The sequence below is a fragment of the Osmerus eperlanus genome, chromosome 4 (genome assembly GCF_963692335.1).
Source record: "Osmerus eperlanus chromosome 4, fOsmEpe2.1, whole genome shotgun sequence".
NCBI classification, from domain to species: domain Eukaryota; kingdom Metazoa; phylum Chordata; class Actinopteri; order Osmeriformes; family Osmeridae; genus Osmerus; species Osmerus eperlanus.
In genome coordinates, this window is record NC_085021.1 from 5,451,670 (window position 1) to 5,466,159 (window position 14,490).

The following is a 14,490-nucleotide window of genomic DNA, read 5'->3' on the forward strand; positions in this document are numbered from 1 at the left end:
TTTGAGCCGACTGACGAGCCAGCTTTCTACTTGCTCGTGTTTTGCATGATCAACACTTGTGTTATTGACGTTTGATACGCCATCAAAATATATTGCGTTTATTGTGCCCCTACTTTTTTGCCGTTTGATTTCTTTGCCACATCATTGTTGTAGTGAAGTATTGCGCACAAACGGCTGCCACCTATCACATCTAGCTAATAGGCTAGCTGTCATTTTCCAGGGCTAACGTCGTTAGCTTGGTATGGCCCAGTTCTTTCCAAGACAGCAGAGCCGCCCCCATGGCCATTTCCTCAATCGATATCAATGGGTGTTTCAGTGTGCATAGCATACGAATGCTACATATGTTGGTCTCAAGGTTAACACGTATACATCCAATCTGACAACTTAATGATTTCGTGATGGAGTTAATAGTACATAGCGTTGCATATCTAGTACTTAGAAGAGCTGGATAGGTCAGATCGGGCAAAGGGCTAGCACTCACTAAGCCAAGGCTAGCAAGATGATTAACTAGCTACACTATGCGGATGACTGCATAGTCTCCAAGCTCTAGCAAGCTAAGTCGATTTGCAGAGGGATAAGGCTATAATTTCCGCGTTGTGTTAGTATCATGCGATACCAACGCTTGCTGATAATAACCCATGTACAATGCACGCAGGCCAGAGGTGGAAGACTTGTGGTTAAAGAATCTCTGACGGGAAAGATTAAGTATTATACTGAACAGGAAAAAGAGATTATAATATATGTTAATTGAAGGCTCTGCCAGTTCTAATGAAGGACAAACATTGTCTATTAGTCCATGGACCCAGCCCAAAAGAACCCCCTGTGTGAGACAGATGACCAAAGATATGGTGGCGATGGTAACTGATGATTTGTCTTTGTTTCTCCATTCCTCCATCCCTCCGCCCAGGCCCGTTCACTGATGTAGTCACCACCACGCTGAAGCTGAGCAATCCAACAGACAGAAATGTGTGTTTTAAAGTGAAGACCACTGCGCCTCGCCGGTACTGTGTCCGGCCCAACAGCGGCATTATTGATGCAGGAACCTCTATCAATGTATCTGGTGAGTAGCCACTATCCCTGGAGTATTAGATACTAATTAACCAAATGTCCAAAATCCGATTTTTTGTATTGTTGGAATTAACATTGACTAATGCAGCTGCATAACTAATAAATAGCCATGCAGCTATTTAACAGAACATTGAACTGTTGGACTATTGTACCATGGAATAATCTAGGCTATTGAATCATGCTTGGTTTATGTAGAAGATTTCCTGTAACTTGGTGTGTTTGTCTCTACAGTTATGCTGCAGCCATTTGACTATGATCCCAATGAGAAGAGCAAACACAAGTTCATGGTTCAGTCTCTGCTGGCTCCTTACGACATGACGGACATGGAGGGGGTGGTGAGTGTCCCAGCAGGGAACGAGGAGGCCTCTTCATTGTGTATACCTGATGTCAACAAGACCTTGGTTAAGATCTAGTCCCTCTGCTCTCTGTGCTCCCCAGTGGAAAGAGGCAAAGCCTGATGAGCTAATGGACTCGAAGTTGAGATGTGCTTTTGAGATGCCACTAGAAAATGACAAAACTGTAAGTTATAAAAACAAAAATATATATTTGTATTTATTTATGTTAATCTAATGTCTGAGAGCTTGGAGGGTTATCCACCTCATCCCTGTCTGCTTCAGTCACACTCATTTATTTGGCCCCCTTGTCAATGCATTTTTCACTGTTCAGTTTAAACCGCAAAAAGTTACATAAAATCCCTGTACTTGATATAATTTCATGTTTTGTGTAACACCTAGTAAAAGTATAATCTGTATAAGCAATAGCCATTAGAGATCCAAAAACAGATGTTGTGCACTCTAACCTGTCTTCCATAACACCCTTACAACGACGTAATCTCCATAACGCTGTTCTGTAGACTTTTTTTCTCTCTCATTTATTTAATTTATTTTGTATTTGTTTTTATTCTCCCCCTCCCACCCCCCTTATGCTCTGCATCTGCATGCCCCCCTCTCTCCACAGCATGACAGTGATAGCAACAAACTTGTGTCCCCCTCTACCCCCATAAAGTCTGAGCTGACCTCTCTGCCCAAGTCTGCCAGTGCCTCCCTGGATGATGGGGAGGTGAAGAAGATAATGGAGGAGTGTAAGAGGCTTCAGATGGAGGTCCAGCGGTTACGGGAAGAGAACAAACAGATCAGGGTAAGGCTCTGGGTTGGATCTGGTTTTAGGGCTCTCACCTACACACCTCCCCCATTCTCTTTCCTTGGGATATGGAGCTCAGGGGTTGTTGTAGGTCAAAGGTTATTTGTGATGCACAATGCCTTTTGTTGATTGGTGGATGGGCCAAGAGCTTACCTCTGCTGTGTGACTCTTCTCCTCAGGAGGATGATGGGCTGAGGAAGAGGAAGGTGACGGTCATGGCTGCTCACTCCTCTTCCTCGTCTGCGGCTGTGGCGACAGGAATGAGGGAGGAGGGGCTGAGTACCCGCATTCTGGCGCTCTGCGTGCTGTTCTTTGTGCTTGGGGTCATAATCGGCAAGCTGGCCCTGTAAACAACAACAACAAGGATGTCCACTTGATTTTGTTTATTTGTTATTTGATTTGTTTACTTTTTGTTTTTTTAGCATAAGGCAATATCACATGGGTTTCTTCGCGTAGTGGGGAGTGTTTAACGTAATGACAAAAATAATTCAACAAATGAAGGTTATCTAAACTGAGTCGTGTAAAGTATAACAACCAACGTCTTCACAGGTCTTGCCTTCTGATCACTCTGATGTTCTCTTTCCTCGTCCCTGCCTCCATTCCTCCATCCCTTCATCCCTCCCTCCGTCATTCCTACTTGCACAGAAACAGAGCGTGGTAAGGGGGGAGGCTAGTCTACTATGTGTCCTATTATGATAACGTGTCAATGGTTATAATGTGCACCAGTGAAGCCAAGGCTGTTTTCCTACTGAAGAACCGATGTGATTGAAGATAACGATGAAGTTGATCTAATGCTGTGTGAATGTTTTAATCACTGTTCTTTTTTTTAAAGGCAAAGAGTGTGTGTGTGTGTGTGTGTGTGTGTGCGTGCGTGCGTGCGTAAGAGAGAGAGAGGCTGAGTTTTAGCATGAGGTGTGAGGGGTGAGACAACACGGCAAGTCTGTCACCCTTTCGGTTCGTGTGTAAAACACAAACATGGCGTTTGGACTTCACTGAAAATAAAACTAATCATGACTATCATGTTTGATCCCACCAATACAACAGGCTGCTTTTTAAAAGGTCTACTAATTGTGTTAATCATATTTGCAGTTGCTGTGAAACCTATAACGCGAACAGTTTCCACTGTTGCAGTGAGCTAGTTATTCAAACACGTGAAAGCTTTGTTTCTAAGTATGCTGGATGGGTTCAGACTGACCCTGTCTCAACAGGGTGAGAACTGACAGGTTGTCATACCCATAGGCTGATGTTGGCTCACTTGATGTATGTGACCTCTGGAGGTTGATAGTCAGGGGTGGGTAAGATCTTACACCAGGCTCCAGGCAGCTTCTTTGTGAAATAGGGATGCTCTCTGTTTTTGAGACAGCAGTGTAGTGTACTTCAGCAGACAGCACAGTAGGTCTCACCTGTGGATGTCTCGCTCTGTACAAATGGATCCAATGACGAGACACTAAACAGGCCAAGTATAAAGTCTATATTGTAGAACTTGGTGTCTCTCAACACTGCCCATCCTTACATCATAGGGGTCCTGCTTTAATTACTTTTTAACTATCATATAGCCCACAGTTGTGTTGTAGTTCATTTAAAATGTAAAATCAATGCTCTGTACTCTGGTAGACAGATTTCACTGTGCTATGTTCAGCATGGACACCAACCCTAGATTAACATTCTTTCCTTTCTTTCCAAAACTGTCTTTTTTATAAGGGACCATCTCACGTCTGGGTTGATGTGCTCTAAATTGGTTGATTTATTTTGAGCTTGATTTGTTTGGTCATCAGAATGTCCCCTCTCCTGCCAGTCAGCCTATCATGTCAGGATGTCTCATGGCTGCCTGGGGGTGTCAGGAGAGGAGGGAGCTGTGAACACTACATAGAAAAGCAACTTGCGTCAGAGCTTCAGATATGTCAGAAATGACCATTACACAAAATGTAACCACAATGATTGGATACTGTTTTGTATGTACATAAAAATAAACATGTAAAGAATTAAATATAAATGGGCAACATTATTATACTAATATCAATAGTCATTGGTGTGATGAACAATGCAACCATAATGGATCATGTAGCATCACAAATAAATTAAAATGCATAAATCCCCCAACTGTTTGTCCTTTGTTTAATGTTTGTTGACTGACTGCCAGGAGTGTCATGCAGAGAGAGAATGTCTATCAGGCTTGTTTGAGGGTGGATGTAAAAAGTGTGACCTTAATTGGTCAGATTCACTTTTCTTACCTGCCTAATTGGCTGGAGGAGAGAAGGATGGTTGATGGAAACATTCATGGTAAGACGTTCGTCATGGTTATGGCTCTGTTATGTGGACTGCCCTCAAAATCAGTCCATTGCGGATGCCTGGTTTATTTTTTAAGTAATGTTACCGTCTGTGCGTGTAATTGTTAAATGATTGCACATACGTGACCAAGGTCTAAAATGTCAATCACATGCCTGCACTAATTTCATAAATACGGTAAATGGAAAGATACACAGCAACTTCTCAGATGATTAATCTCCCACGACATTAACTAACGAAGTAAAAATAGAAAAAGTCAACTTCCTCAGGAGTAGGCTCAACGTTTAAAGCTATTAGTAAAGTATAGTCAAAGTTCCTTGCTTTCTTGATTGCTGAATATAACAAGAATTTCCTCCGGGATTAACAAAGTGAATTGAGTTGAGTAATCAACCAGCCGAATACCCCGGCGCGGTTGGTGTATGACAAACTGAGACCAATAACCTATAGTTTATACTTCTTTACACCAGCAGCTGGAGTCAGAGCACCACTGACCAACACCCAAATCGTATTGAAAGGAAACCACCCCAGATACTGTATTACGTCATTGGGCCTTATCAGGAAGTGAGAAATATCAACAATTCGGGTCTGGGTGAACTGTCACCGTTGCCCGCTATAGCTAGCTAACGACCATTTCACGGTTTTATAGATCGTTTTCTATATCTTTTGGGATTTATTATCTCTATAATGTCTTTGTTTGGGAAGCTGTTCGGCAGTGATGGTAAAGGTGGCAAGGGCCCGAGTCCTCAAGAAGCGATCCAGAAGCTCCGAGAGACAGAGGAGATGCTAACGAAGAAACAAGAATTTTTAGAGAAGAAAATCGACCAGGAGCTTATAACAGCAAAAAAAAACGGCACTAAAAACAAAAGAGGTTAGTCGTTTAATCACAATCAGAACACGCGTTTTATTTTGATGCAGCTGAGTCTTTAATCGGAAGTCCTGCCAGTGGCTAGTCTTGCTAACGTTGTGTAGGGTGTTTGTCACTGAGCTACCATCATGGGGACATGTTATGTTTCCAAACCCCGGCTCGCCCTATTTCAAGTGGGTGCTGCTACCAACACGCTAATGACGTGCACCACCCCTGTCCTCGGGCTCAAACCACTGTCCCGACCGCTCGTATTGGGGTTCAGACTTGAGATCCCCTAAAGTTACTAAGCTTTTTAGCAACTCTAAAGTTTAGCCAACTTATTGCCAGTGTTAGCCGTGTTTCACACAGTCATCATGATCTACCGTAATCATTCGCCGTTATTGCAGGTAGTGCTATCTAGCTCTCTACCGTCGTCTCAGGGTAAGGACTCCTGATCATGGAGGTTCACTGGTGACTGAAGAAATCTAAGAGTCCAGGGTTTTACATAACAGACAACCGTATCCTGCATCTTAACAGACTCCTACCCCTCCCCTCTCATACAGGTTGACTTTGGTCGAGAGATAAGGATCAGTGACTTTTGCATTTCAAAAGTTGCTATCAAGTTTTACATTCAAGTTTACCCCAACATACTGGCCAAACAATTTCAGTCGTGCACCTAGCCAAGCACATAGTATGTATAGAATGAAGATACATAGAACACATAATACATAGAAATATACATAGAATGTATCCTTGTGACATTATCCTATAATGCACCTTATAAATCCACATCTCCCCTCAACCTTTTTGCCCCCTTCACCTTCCTCAGCTGCTCTGCAGGCCTTGAAAAGGAAGAAGCGTTATGAGAAGCAGCTGGCTCAGATTGACGGCACTCTGTCCACCATTGAGTTCCAGAGAGAGGCACTAGAGAATGCCAACACCAACACAGAGGTGCTGAAGAACATGGGCTTTGCTGCCAAGGCCATGAAGTCTGCTCACGAGAATATGTAAGCCTCCTCTGGCCTGGGCCTGTTGGGTAGGAGGGCTGCACCAGCCTTTCAGGTTCAAGGGGGGGGGGATTGAAATGGAGAAATAGATGAAAATAGATTGAAATTCTACTTTGAGTCTTCACGTGAATCAAAAAAGTCGAGTGTAAGATATGTTTGTACATTAGTTGTTATGTTTTGAGGATTGAGTGACTTGTGACTTGGTTGTTGCAGGGACATAGACAAGGTGGATGACCTGATGCAGGACATCACAGAGCAGCAGGAGCTGGCCCAAGAGATATCAGACGCCATCTCTAAACCTGTGGGCTTCGGGGAGGAGTTTGATGAGGTATGCATAGAACTACACCTTCCATAAAGGCCTAGTCGGATGTGTGAGGAGAACCGACACAGCTTCCCTTTCGTGCTTAATCCAGTAGCAGACACATACAGCTGTTTTTCTGCCTCTGTACCCCCGTTACAGGATGAGCTTCTGGCAGAGCTCGATGAGCTTGAGCAGGAGGAACTGGACAAGAACCTGCTGGAGATCGGAGGAACAGATAATGTTCCTCTACCTAACGTGCCTTCCACTTCACTGCCCTCCAGACCTGGTAGGTCCTCGACTGTCCCTTTTGCTAGTAAAGTTGTTGATACAGGAATGTAATTTATAAATGCATCATGTAAGTATAGCTCTCTCTCACTCTTGAACTGGAAAAGGGTCATTTTTATCCTTTAACTCTGGGTTTTGTCTACAGTAATACAAATAATACCCTCAGAATGACAGCAAAATACACAATGCATGTATGTATAATTAGGATTTTCTCTCAGGTAGCTTACAACTGGTTTGTTTCTGTGGTTGTTGTTCAGCCAAAAAGGTGGAGGAGGATGAAGATGACATGGAGGACCTGCAGCGCTGGGCCATGGAGGCCATGTAACTGCAACACTCTCACCACTTGCATCATAGAGGAAAACAGAAAACAAAGGACTTATGGGATATTGCATTTAGTAGTTTTATGTCCAAAGAGAGCTGATCACTTTCTGAAAAACACTACATTATGGCATACAATGCTGTAGATTATATTCCCAGCCCAAAATCTGAAACTAGGTACCATGTCCGTCTCTGTAGAGGCACTCAGGAGGATGTGTCAAAGCTACGAATCAGTTGTCTTGACAATTTCTCCCACTCTACCAAACATTCGAACACAGGTAAGGATATCCAACCAGCTGTGTGCTTGGCGACAGTTATTGTAATGTCACTGAATTGAATATGTGTTGTGCTATTGACATCACTGACAAACAGCAAAGGTTCATTCACATGTACGGAAGCTAATCCCAGAGTGGGTCTCTTTTCAACAGATACATATTTAGTGTGTGTGTGGATGGGTGTGTGGTTAGTTGGACGGTTTTATTATTCATACTTTTTGTTTGTGATCTACTCCTGAGATAGGAATTAAGTTGGGCATGTTCTCATGGCATTGTTCTGAAGTGTCCAGGATCCTCTTCCTGAAATGTTGTACTACTTTTAGTAGAACTTTTTAGTTTTTTTCTGTTGACAATTCCCACCTCCTAAGCATCCACCTCTGGTCCTTGTTATCTGGTGTATATATCTAAATCTATTTTTGCTGTTGGGCCCCAGAAGGCTCTCCATGTTGTGCATCAGCATGCAACAATGAAAGACCATAACTGTCCACCGCACGGCAACAGACATTAACTTCACCAGTCCTGTTATCTGGGTCTTTTATGAACGTTTTTTTTTTTTATTGTATGATGTTGAAGAAGATGTCATCATAGCTTCATTAAAAAAAGAAAAAATGGTTTATTAAATTAGATGAGAACAGATAACAGCTTTTTGGATTTGAGGATGACAGTTTAGTTTTTCCAAACACAATGTACATTTTTTACATAGAAAATAAATATGTAACACAATGACAAGCATGTTTACATTTCTATGTTTATTTATCGAGATGGATTTTATCCAGGAAAATCATCAAAGTTTTGGATTATTTTACCATGGAGGAAGTTGTTTTCCTTGTGTAAGGTCTCCACATAATATAATTATGTGAATTCAAAGTTCATAATAAAATAAACAGAACTGTTAGTTGAGTCTGTATTTACTCATCATTATTACTAATTAATTTTCTGTTATAGTTTTATATCCATGTGTCAAATTGCACCGTCGTTTTACCTAAGAATACGATTCTGTAGCCTACTTAAGAAGTGTAGGTGAGGATGAAGCCGCACACGACTGATAATTGATAATAAGTATTAACCCTCGTGCTGCCTTCGGGTCACATGACCCAAAGGTTCATAACGAACCATCATTGTGTTTACCCAATTTTACCCAATACAAAAACAAATAAAAATACTTTTCTTTTAACCATCGCAATGTGGGGGGTCTGAGACAGCCCGACGGTTAAAAGAAAATGCTTCACTTTGTTTTTGTATGCGGTAAAGTTGTCGCAATACGACGGTGGGTCACAATGACTGATGGGTCAGAACGACCCGAGGAGAACACAAGGGTTAAGTAGGCTATTAGTCATGCAAAAAATGGGCTATGTTCATTTATGAGGGGTTGTGTGGAGCGTGTTCCAAAAAGTTAACGAATCGCTGGTTCTTTTTTTAACAATTGTTGTTTTGAATGCATCCCAACTGCACAAGCAGCAATAATGTCGCAAAGAATTGACGTGAGGGAATTGCTTGGCGCATGCTCATTGGAAACCCAGCGCTGACGCAAGACATTTGAGCGTCGCTTGCTTGCTCGAGAAATTGACCAGCGGATAAAAACTTTTCAGGGGCTATACATATACAGCAAACATGTCAGGAGACGAGGTAACTATCACGTTTTATCCACCGACATCTTAACTCTAATTTATGAGGGAGTCTAAGGAAATGACAGTACATACTAGGGGTGATCGTTGAGAATGAACGACTTTGGGCCTCACATAGACCGCCAAGGCTTCTCCAGTAGCTAGGCTACTAGCTAGCTTCGACATCATTTCCAACACATGGTGATTGCATGCTCAGCTAATATGCTAACGTTAGCTGGCTGGAACAATGTAGGTTGCTAGATAGCCAGCTTGAAAAAATATTAAACTTGCCAAACGTTTTGCAATTTGGGGGAATGTATGTTACAATAATCTAATTGAGTCTGTCTAAGGAGCAATGTAATATACCATATTGAGTGCTCTGTCAGATAGCTAACATAATTTTTTCGGTCTTTTGTGAAATTGCAGGAGTGGCATCATATAACTCTGACTGGTTTAACGGTACATTGATATGTGCAGTATTTATCTGCCAGTGTGTGTCTATTCAGAGATGAGGCGATCAGATCCCCCCCCCAAAAGTGTGCCATCTGGGCGTCGGTTTTAAGATGTATCGACGCAGTCATACTAAACCTTTTTTAAATGAGCTAGTCACTATTACTAGTTGTCTAGATAACCAGTTCTGCCCATCGTCCAAATCAATCACTTTGTCAGTTACGTTCATGTCCAACAATCTTGAGCGGTCAATTCAAACACCCTTTTCTCCGATATTCCTCAGATGATTTTCGACCCCAACATGAGTAAGAAAAAGAAGAAGAAGAAGAAGCCTTTCATGCTGGAGGAGGAAGGAGGAGACGGGCAGGGGGAGGAGCCCCAGCAGGTGGAGGCCAAGGAGGTTGAACCTGACGGTGGGGATGACAGGGAGCTGGACCTGGACGAGGATGACAGCAGGAAGAAAGGTAGGGTGTCATCCCGAAACATTGTTTGACCTGACAGGTTTTTGGGCGTGGTCCCAATTTCACCCCTTCTAAAGTAAGGTAAGGAGGGGTCTCAAACCTCTGCCGAAGCTTCCCCTCATTTAGTAAACTATCCTAAATATTCTTAGGCTCCATTCTTTACAAAACAGTATAAAAGCATTTATTATCATGCCATGTTTGCTGTACAGTATTAGTGCACCATTTAGAGTCAGCTCTGATGTTATACCAACAAGTAAGTAATGGTGTGTTACACTTTGTTTCTCAGAGCAATCAGATGACCTAGATGATCTGAACTTCTTCAATCAGAAGAAGAAGAAAAAGAAGCCGAAGAAGGTGTTTGAAAATGACATCGAGGAAGGGGTCAAGGTCAGTTGTTCTTTTAGTTGTATACCACATGTATGATTGTGTAATGGGCATGTGTAGACACTCAAGACGATTCCGAGTGGGATCATCACACGCTTCAACTGCTTCTCATGACCGACAATGTTGTAGTCCTATGTGTAGTTGTACTTGTGCTCACTTTTTAAAATCTGATTTAACCCTCTTTTCCTCTCTCTTTTTCGCTCTTCCTCCTGTGATACCTCCAGGAGTTGAAGATTGAGGGTGAGCAGACAGAGGTTATGGAGGAGGACGACTTGGACCTGATGCTGCCGGCCAAGAAGAAGAAGCCTAAGAAGGTCGACTTCCAGGAGGAGGGAGAGGACCTGGAAAAAGACGACGGTATGGATAACCCTGGACATCCTGCTTATAACCTTTTGGCCTCTGCATGAGTATAGCTTCCTTTTTAGCTATCTGTAGATGGCTCCCTAACTTCACTCCTGTTTCCAGAGGACTGCACCTGTCCCTATTACCTCACAGGGGCATAACATCTGCATTGCATGCCAAGTCAAATTCCAGGTTTAAAGTTGTGATCTGGAAAATGGGTGTTATCATTTTCAAAAATCCGTTTGGGATTCAAAAAAGGAAAAAGCCCTTTCACAAAACTCGTGGTTTGCTTTGATGTAACAAGCCTCAAACTATATTTCTGTGCATGTGGAAGACTGTAAGAGCTCAGGTATCCGAGATGCAGAATGGTTTCATTTAGTGTTGTCACAGTACCAACATCAGTAGTCAGTACCAATACCAGTGAAATTTCACGGTACTCTGTACCATTTTCGATACCAAAACTAAAATGGGTTACTGAACAACTCATTTGTTGACAGTAACAGTCACCTACAATATCTAAGGCTGTAGCCTACTTATGACAACAGAACATTAATACAATCACAATGCATGTAGACCTAAAGGCAAACAAATTGTAGACATTAAGTAAACTCAGCAGGTGACTTAGAGATCATTGTAGAGATCAAAAATACTCAAGTATTTCAATACGTGGCTCTTCCACTTTTCTTGTCGACACTTTTTAGTGGAGCCCCTGCAGCATTAGCTGTTTGTCCAGTGTTGCCAATTTAAACAACTTTGTCACTAGATTTAGTGACTTTTCCCCTTCCCTAGTGACAAAAAATCAAACCTAGCAACTTTTTATCAACTTTTCAGAGAGCCACTAGCAACTTCTGTTGAGATTTATTTGGCAACACTGTGCTTGTCAGTGTCAGTGTCCAACTCTGCATGGGTACCGGGTAGACCCGGTACCCATGCAGGTTACTATCGTAACTTCAGATATTCTGGTATTGTACCGTTTTCTTTGTTTGAGTATCGGAGGACCGTTTTTTGTGACGACACTAGTTTCTTGTATCTCTTTTGTAAAATACAGCGTTCACTAATATCATGTTGCTGTTTAGCTCTGGAAGATGAGGAGGGGAAGAACAACGATGGCATCTCCTTCAGCTCACAGACCGGGCCGGCATGGGCGGGGACAGAGAGAGACTACACATATGACGAGGTAGGCTTGTCTCTTCCATTCACAAGATCAGGTCATTCATCCTTGCTATTTGGTGCCATCCACAAGGTAGCCATTGGTGTATTAGGATGTGCTTTTGGTCAAATTAATCTGGAACAATGAAAGGTAAACCTGTAGGGCATAGACAAGTCAGTTATAAAACCCTAATCTTCATAAACCATAATCTTACATCCTTAGCTGTTGAACCGGGTCTTCAACATCATGCGTGAGAAGAACCCAGACATGGTCGCTGGGGAGAAGAGGAAATTTGTGATGAAGCCACCCCAGGTGGTTAGGGTGGGCACCAAGAAGACCTCCTTTGTCAACTTCACTGACATCTGCAAACTGTGAGACTCCATCATCGCATACACATTTCTCGAAGTACACTCGATGTTCCCCCCCCCCCCTGCAAAGTTATACCTGCAATGCCGTTATACCTGCAATGCAGGTATAACGGCATGCCTGTTTGAAGAAGTAAGGTAGATTTGAGTGTGTTTTCAACTGCTGTCTCATGTTCTTGGTTTTAGGTTGCATCGTCAGCCCAAACATCTCCTCGCCTTTCTATTGGCTGAGCTGGGAACAAGGTAAAATGATCTTTCCCTACTATTACTAGGGTTGCACCGATATGGAAATTTTGGCCGATACCAATAACTCTTTTATAGCCAATAATCCATAAATTATTGGCTTTAATTTATCGACCACATTTTCTTATTGGACCTATAACAATAACACTGAAAATGAACATTCATCGGCCAATACCAATAAGGCCGCCGATATATTGTGCTTCCCTAATTTCTACGATTATTTGTGTTAATCAATGGTTGATAGTAACGTTATAAACATCAGTATACAATGTTTGCTCCACTTCTCTTTCAGTGGCTCCATAGATGGAAATAACCAGCTTGTGATCAAAGGAAGATTTCAACAGAAACAGATTGAAAATGTCTTGAGAAGATATATCAGTAAGTTGGGAATAGATTATTCCTTTGCGTCAACATGTCTGTCTTTCTCTCTGACTGCTCCCCAGTTTCAGCCCCTTCCTTTGTATCGGGACCTCACCCATCTCTGTCTCATCTCTGCAGAGGAGTATGTGACGTGCCACACCTGCCGGTCCCCAGACACCATCCTCCAGAAGGACACGCGTCTCTACTTCCTGCAGTGTGAGACCTGCCACTCCCGCTGCTCTGTGGCCAGCATCAAGACCGGCTTCCAGGCTGTCACCGGCAAGAGGGCCCAGCTCCGCGCCAAGGCCAACTAGAGGCCCCTTTAACTGGGCCTCCTACCTGCTCTCGCCCTTACCCCTGGGGCCTGGGGCAGGATGAAGGCCCCCCTTGATAATTTGACTGTCCTATTATTGGACAGTGAGGGTTTGGTAGTGCTGCGATGTGCCCCCTCCCCCCCTCCCCATCTACCCAGTATGTGAGAAGAAGAGTCTAAAGCTGTGTGCCTACTGGTTTGAAGGTTTCTGAGGCTGAAAGGAGCTGTTAATGGATGCATCAGTCCCACAAACACCCCTACCACACCACCATCGCTAATCTTTTTTTTTTTCCCCAGTTGCTGTGATTTCCGGAGGAAGAAAAAAAAAAACGTATTTTTACAAGTTAACCTTGACATGATATAGCTTGAAACTTCCTCCCTATTCTGATTTTTCATGGTGTGAATGAATGCAACCCACATGTCTGACCAACGTTATAAAAAAACGTAGACAGGTGACAAGATGATTATGGTGTTGCGCAAAACGATGAGTTAGCATGTACCCAGAATGCAGGGTAGTAGTACTTCTACTATTACAGCCAACTGTACATTGCATACTATGGCCCTACATCCTAAGTACTCATTGAGATTGTCCAGGTTTGATCCCTACTAGTGTACAGGTTGTTCTTAGATCTTGGTGTGTTACAGTGTATTGTTTAGCGGCCTCTGTTATATCTACCTCCTTATTGCTGTAGAGCAAAAGGGGGGTAATGCTACCTTCGCAGAAGATTGTCAGGTTTGGGGAGTGCAGCAATTAAGTGTGAGTACAAGACAACATAGGGATTTGGTCTTGAGTGTGTGAGGACTGAACATTCAACAGATAACTGTATGTTATGGCATTGACAGGAATTTACTTTTGAGTAAGCATACTTCTGACCTTGCGCCTCATGTCATGCATTCATTTCCATTTCAGTTGTAGTAGGCAAGAGTATGATCTGGCAAACGGAGATGAAATCATTTGTCCAAATAAAACATGAAGAAAGTCCCTTTCGAAATGTTTTGAAACTGGTTTTTACACAAATAAAAGATTAGACTCACCGCTGGCTTTTGTAATGGACGTTGTGGCGTTTTATTCTTTTGAATCCGTTCATTTAACCCCCTTGTGACGCCCCTTAATGTGGAGTCTGAATTATAAACATTGCATTCAGCCTGTTAGTGCCTGCACTGCAGTGAAGAAAACTATACGACAGGAATATGTAATACAACTGACCCCAGCTTTCCCCTCCTCGGTTGAAATTGTCCACAACCTCTACATTTATCCCTTTTAGCACTGTCGGGGACAAGCTGACCTGAGAAG

General features: G+C 42.7%; 3 protein-coding genes across 4 annotated transcripts; all 3 read left to right on the top strand.

The window, feature by feature from the left end:
• The first annotated feature begins 849 nt into the window (after window positions 1–849).
• Window positions 850–3,908, top strand: LOC134018389 (vesicle-associated membrane protein-associated protein B-like). Of its 2 annotated transcripts, none has more exons than XM_062458303.1 (5): window positions 850–1,060; window positions 1,300–1,403; window positions 1,507–1,587; window positions 2,026–2,205; window positions 2,388–3,908. In XM_062458303.1, the coding sequence occupies exons 1-5, from the start codon at window positions 865–867 to the stop codon at window positions 2,556–2,558; spliced, it is 732 nt and encodes a 243-aa protein (XP_062314287.1). In that variant the 5' UTR covers window positions 850–864; the 3' UTR covers window positions 2,559–3,908. The 2 variants fall into 2 exon arrangements, with proteins under 2 accessions (XP_062314287.1, XP_062314288.1); XM_062458304.1 differs by having other exon boundaries at window positions 2,074–2,205.
• A 1,115-nt stretch (window positions 3,909–5,023) lies between these two features.
• Window positions 5,024–8,419, top strand: LOC134018392 (charged multivesicular body protein 4b-like). Its single transcript, XM_062458306.1, has 5 exons — window positions 5,024–5,362; window positions 6,168–6,345; window positions 6,559–6,673; window positions 6,806–6,932; window positions 7,189–8,419. Exons 1-5 carry the CDS (start codon window positions 5,179–5,181, stop codon window positions 7,254–7,256), a joined length of 672 nt encoding a protein of 223 aa, XP_062314290.1. The 5' UTR covers window positions 5,024–5,178; the 3' UTR covers window positions 7,257–8,419.
• Window positions 8,420–8,994: 575 nt separating this feature from the next.
• On the top strand, window positions 8,995–14,229 carry eif2s2 (eukaryotic translation initiation factor 2, subunit 2 beta). The gene is made up of 9 exons (XM_062458314.1): window positions 8,995–9,150; window positions 9,862–10,042; window positions 10,326–10,426; window positions 10,648–10,780; window positions 11,842–11,942; window positions 12,138–12,286; window positions 12,467–12,523; window positions 12,816–12,901; window positions 13,022–14,229. The coding sequence occupies exons 1-9, from the start codon at window positions 9,136–9,138 to the stop codon at window positions 13,195–13,197; spliced, it is 999 nt and encodes a 332-aa protein (XP_062314298.1). The 5' UTR covers window positions 8,995–9,135; the 3' UTR covers window positions 13,198–14,229.
• Window positions 14,230–14,490: the final 261 nt, after the last annotated feature.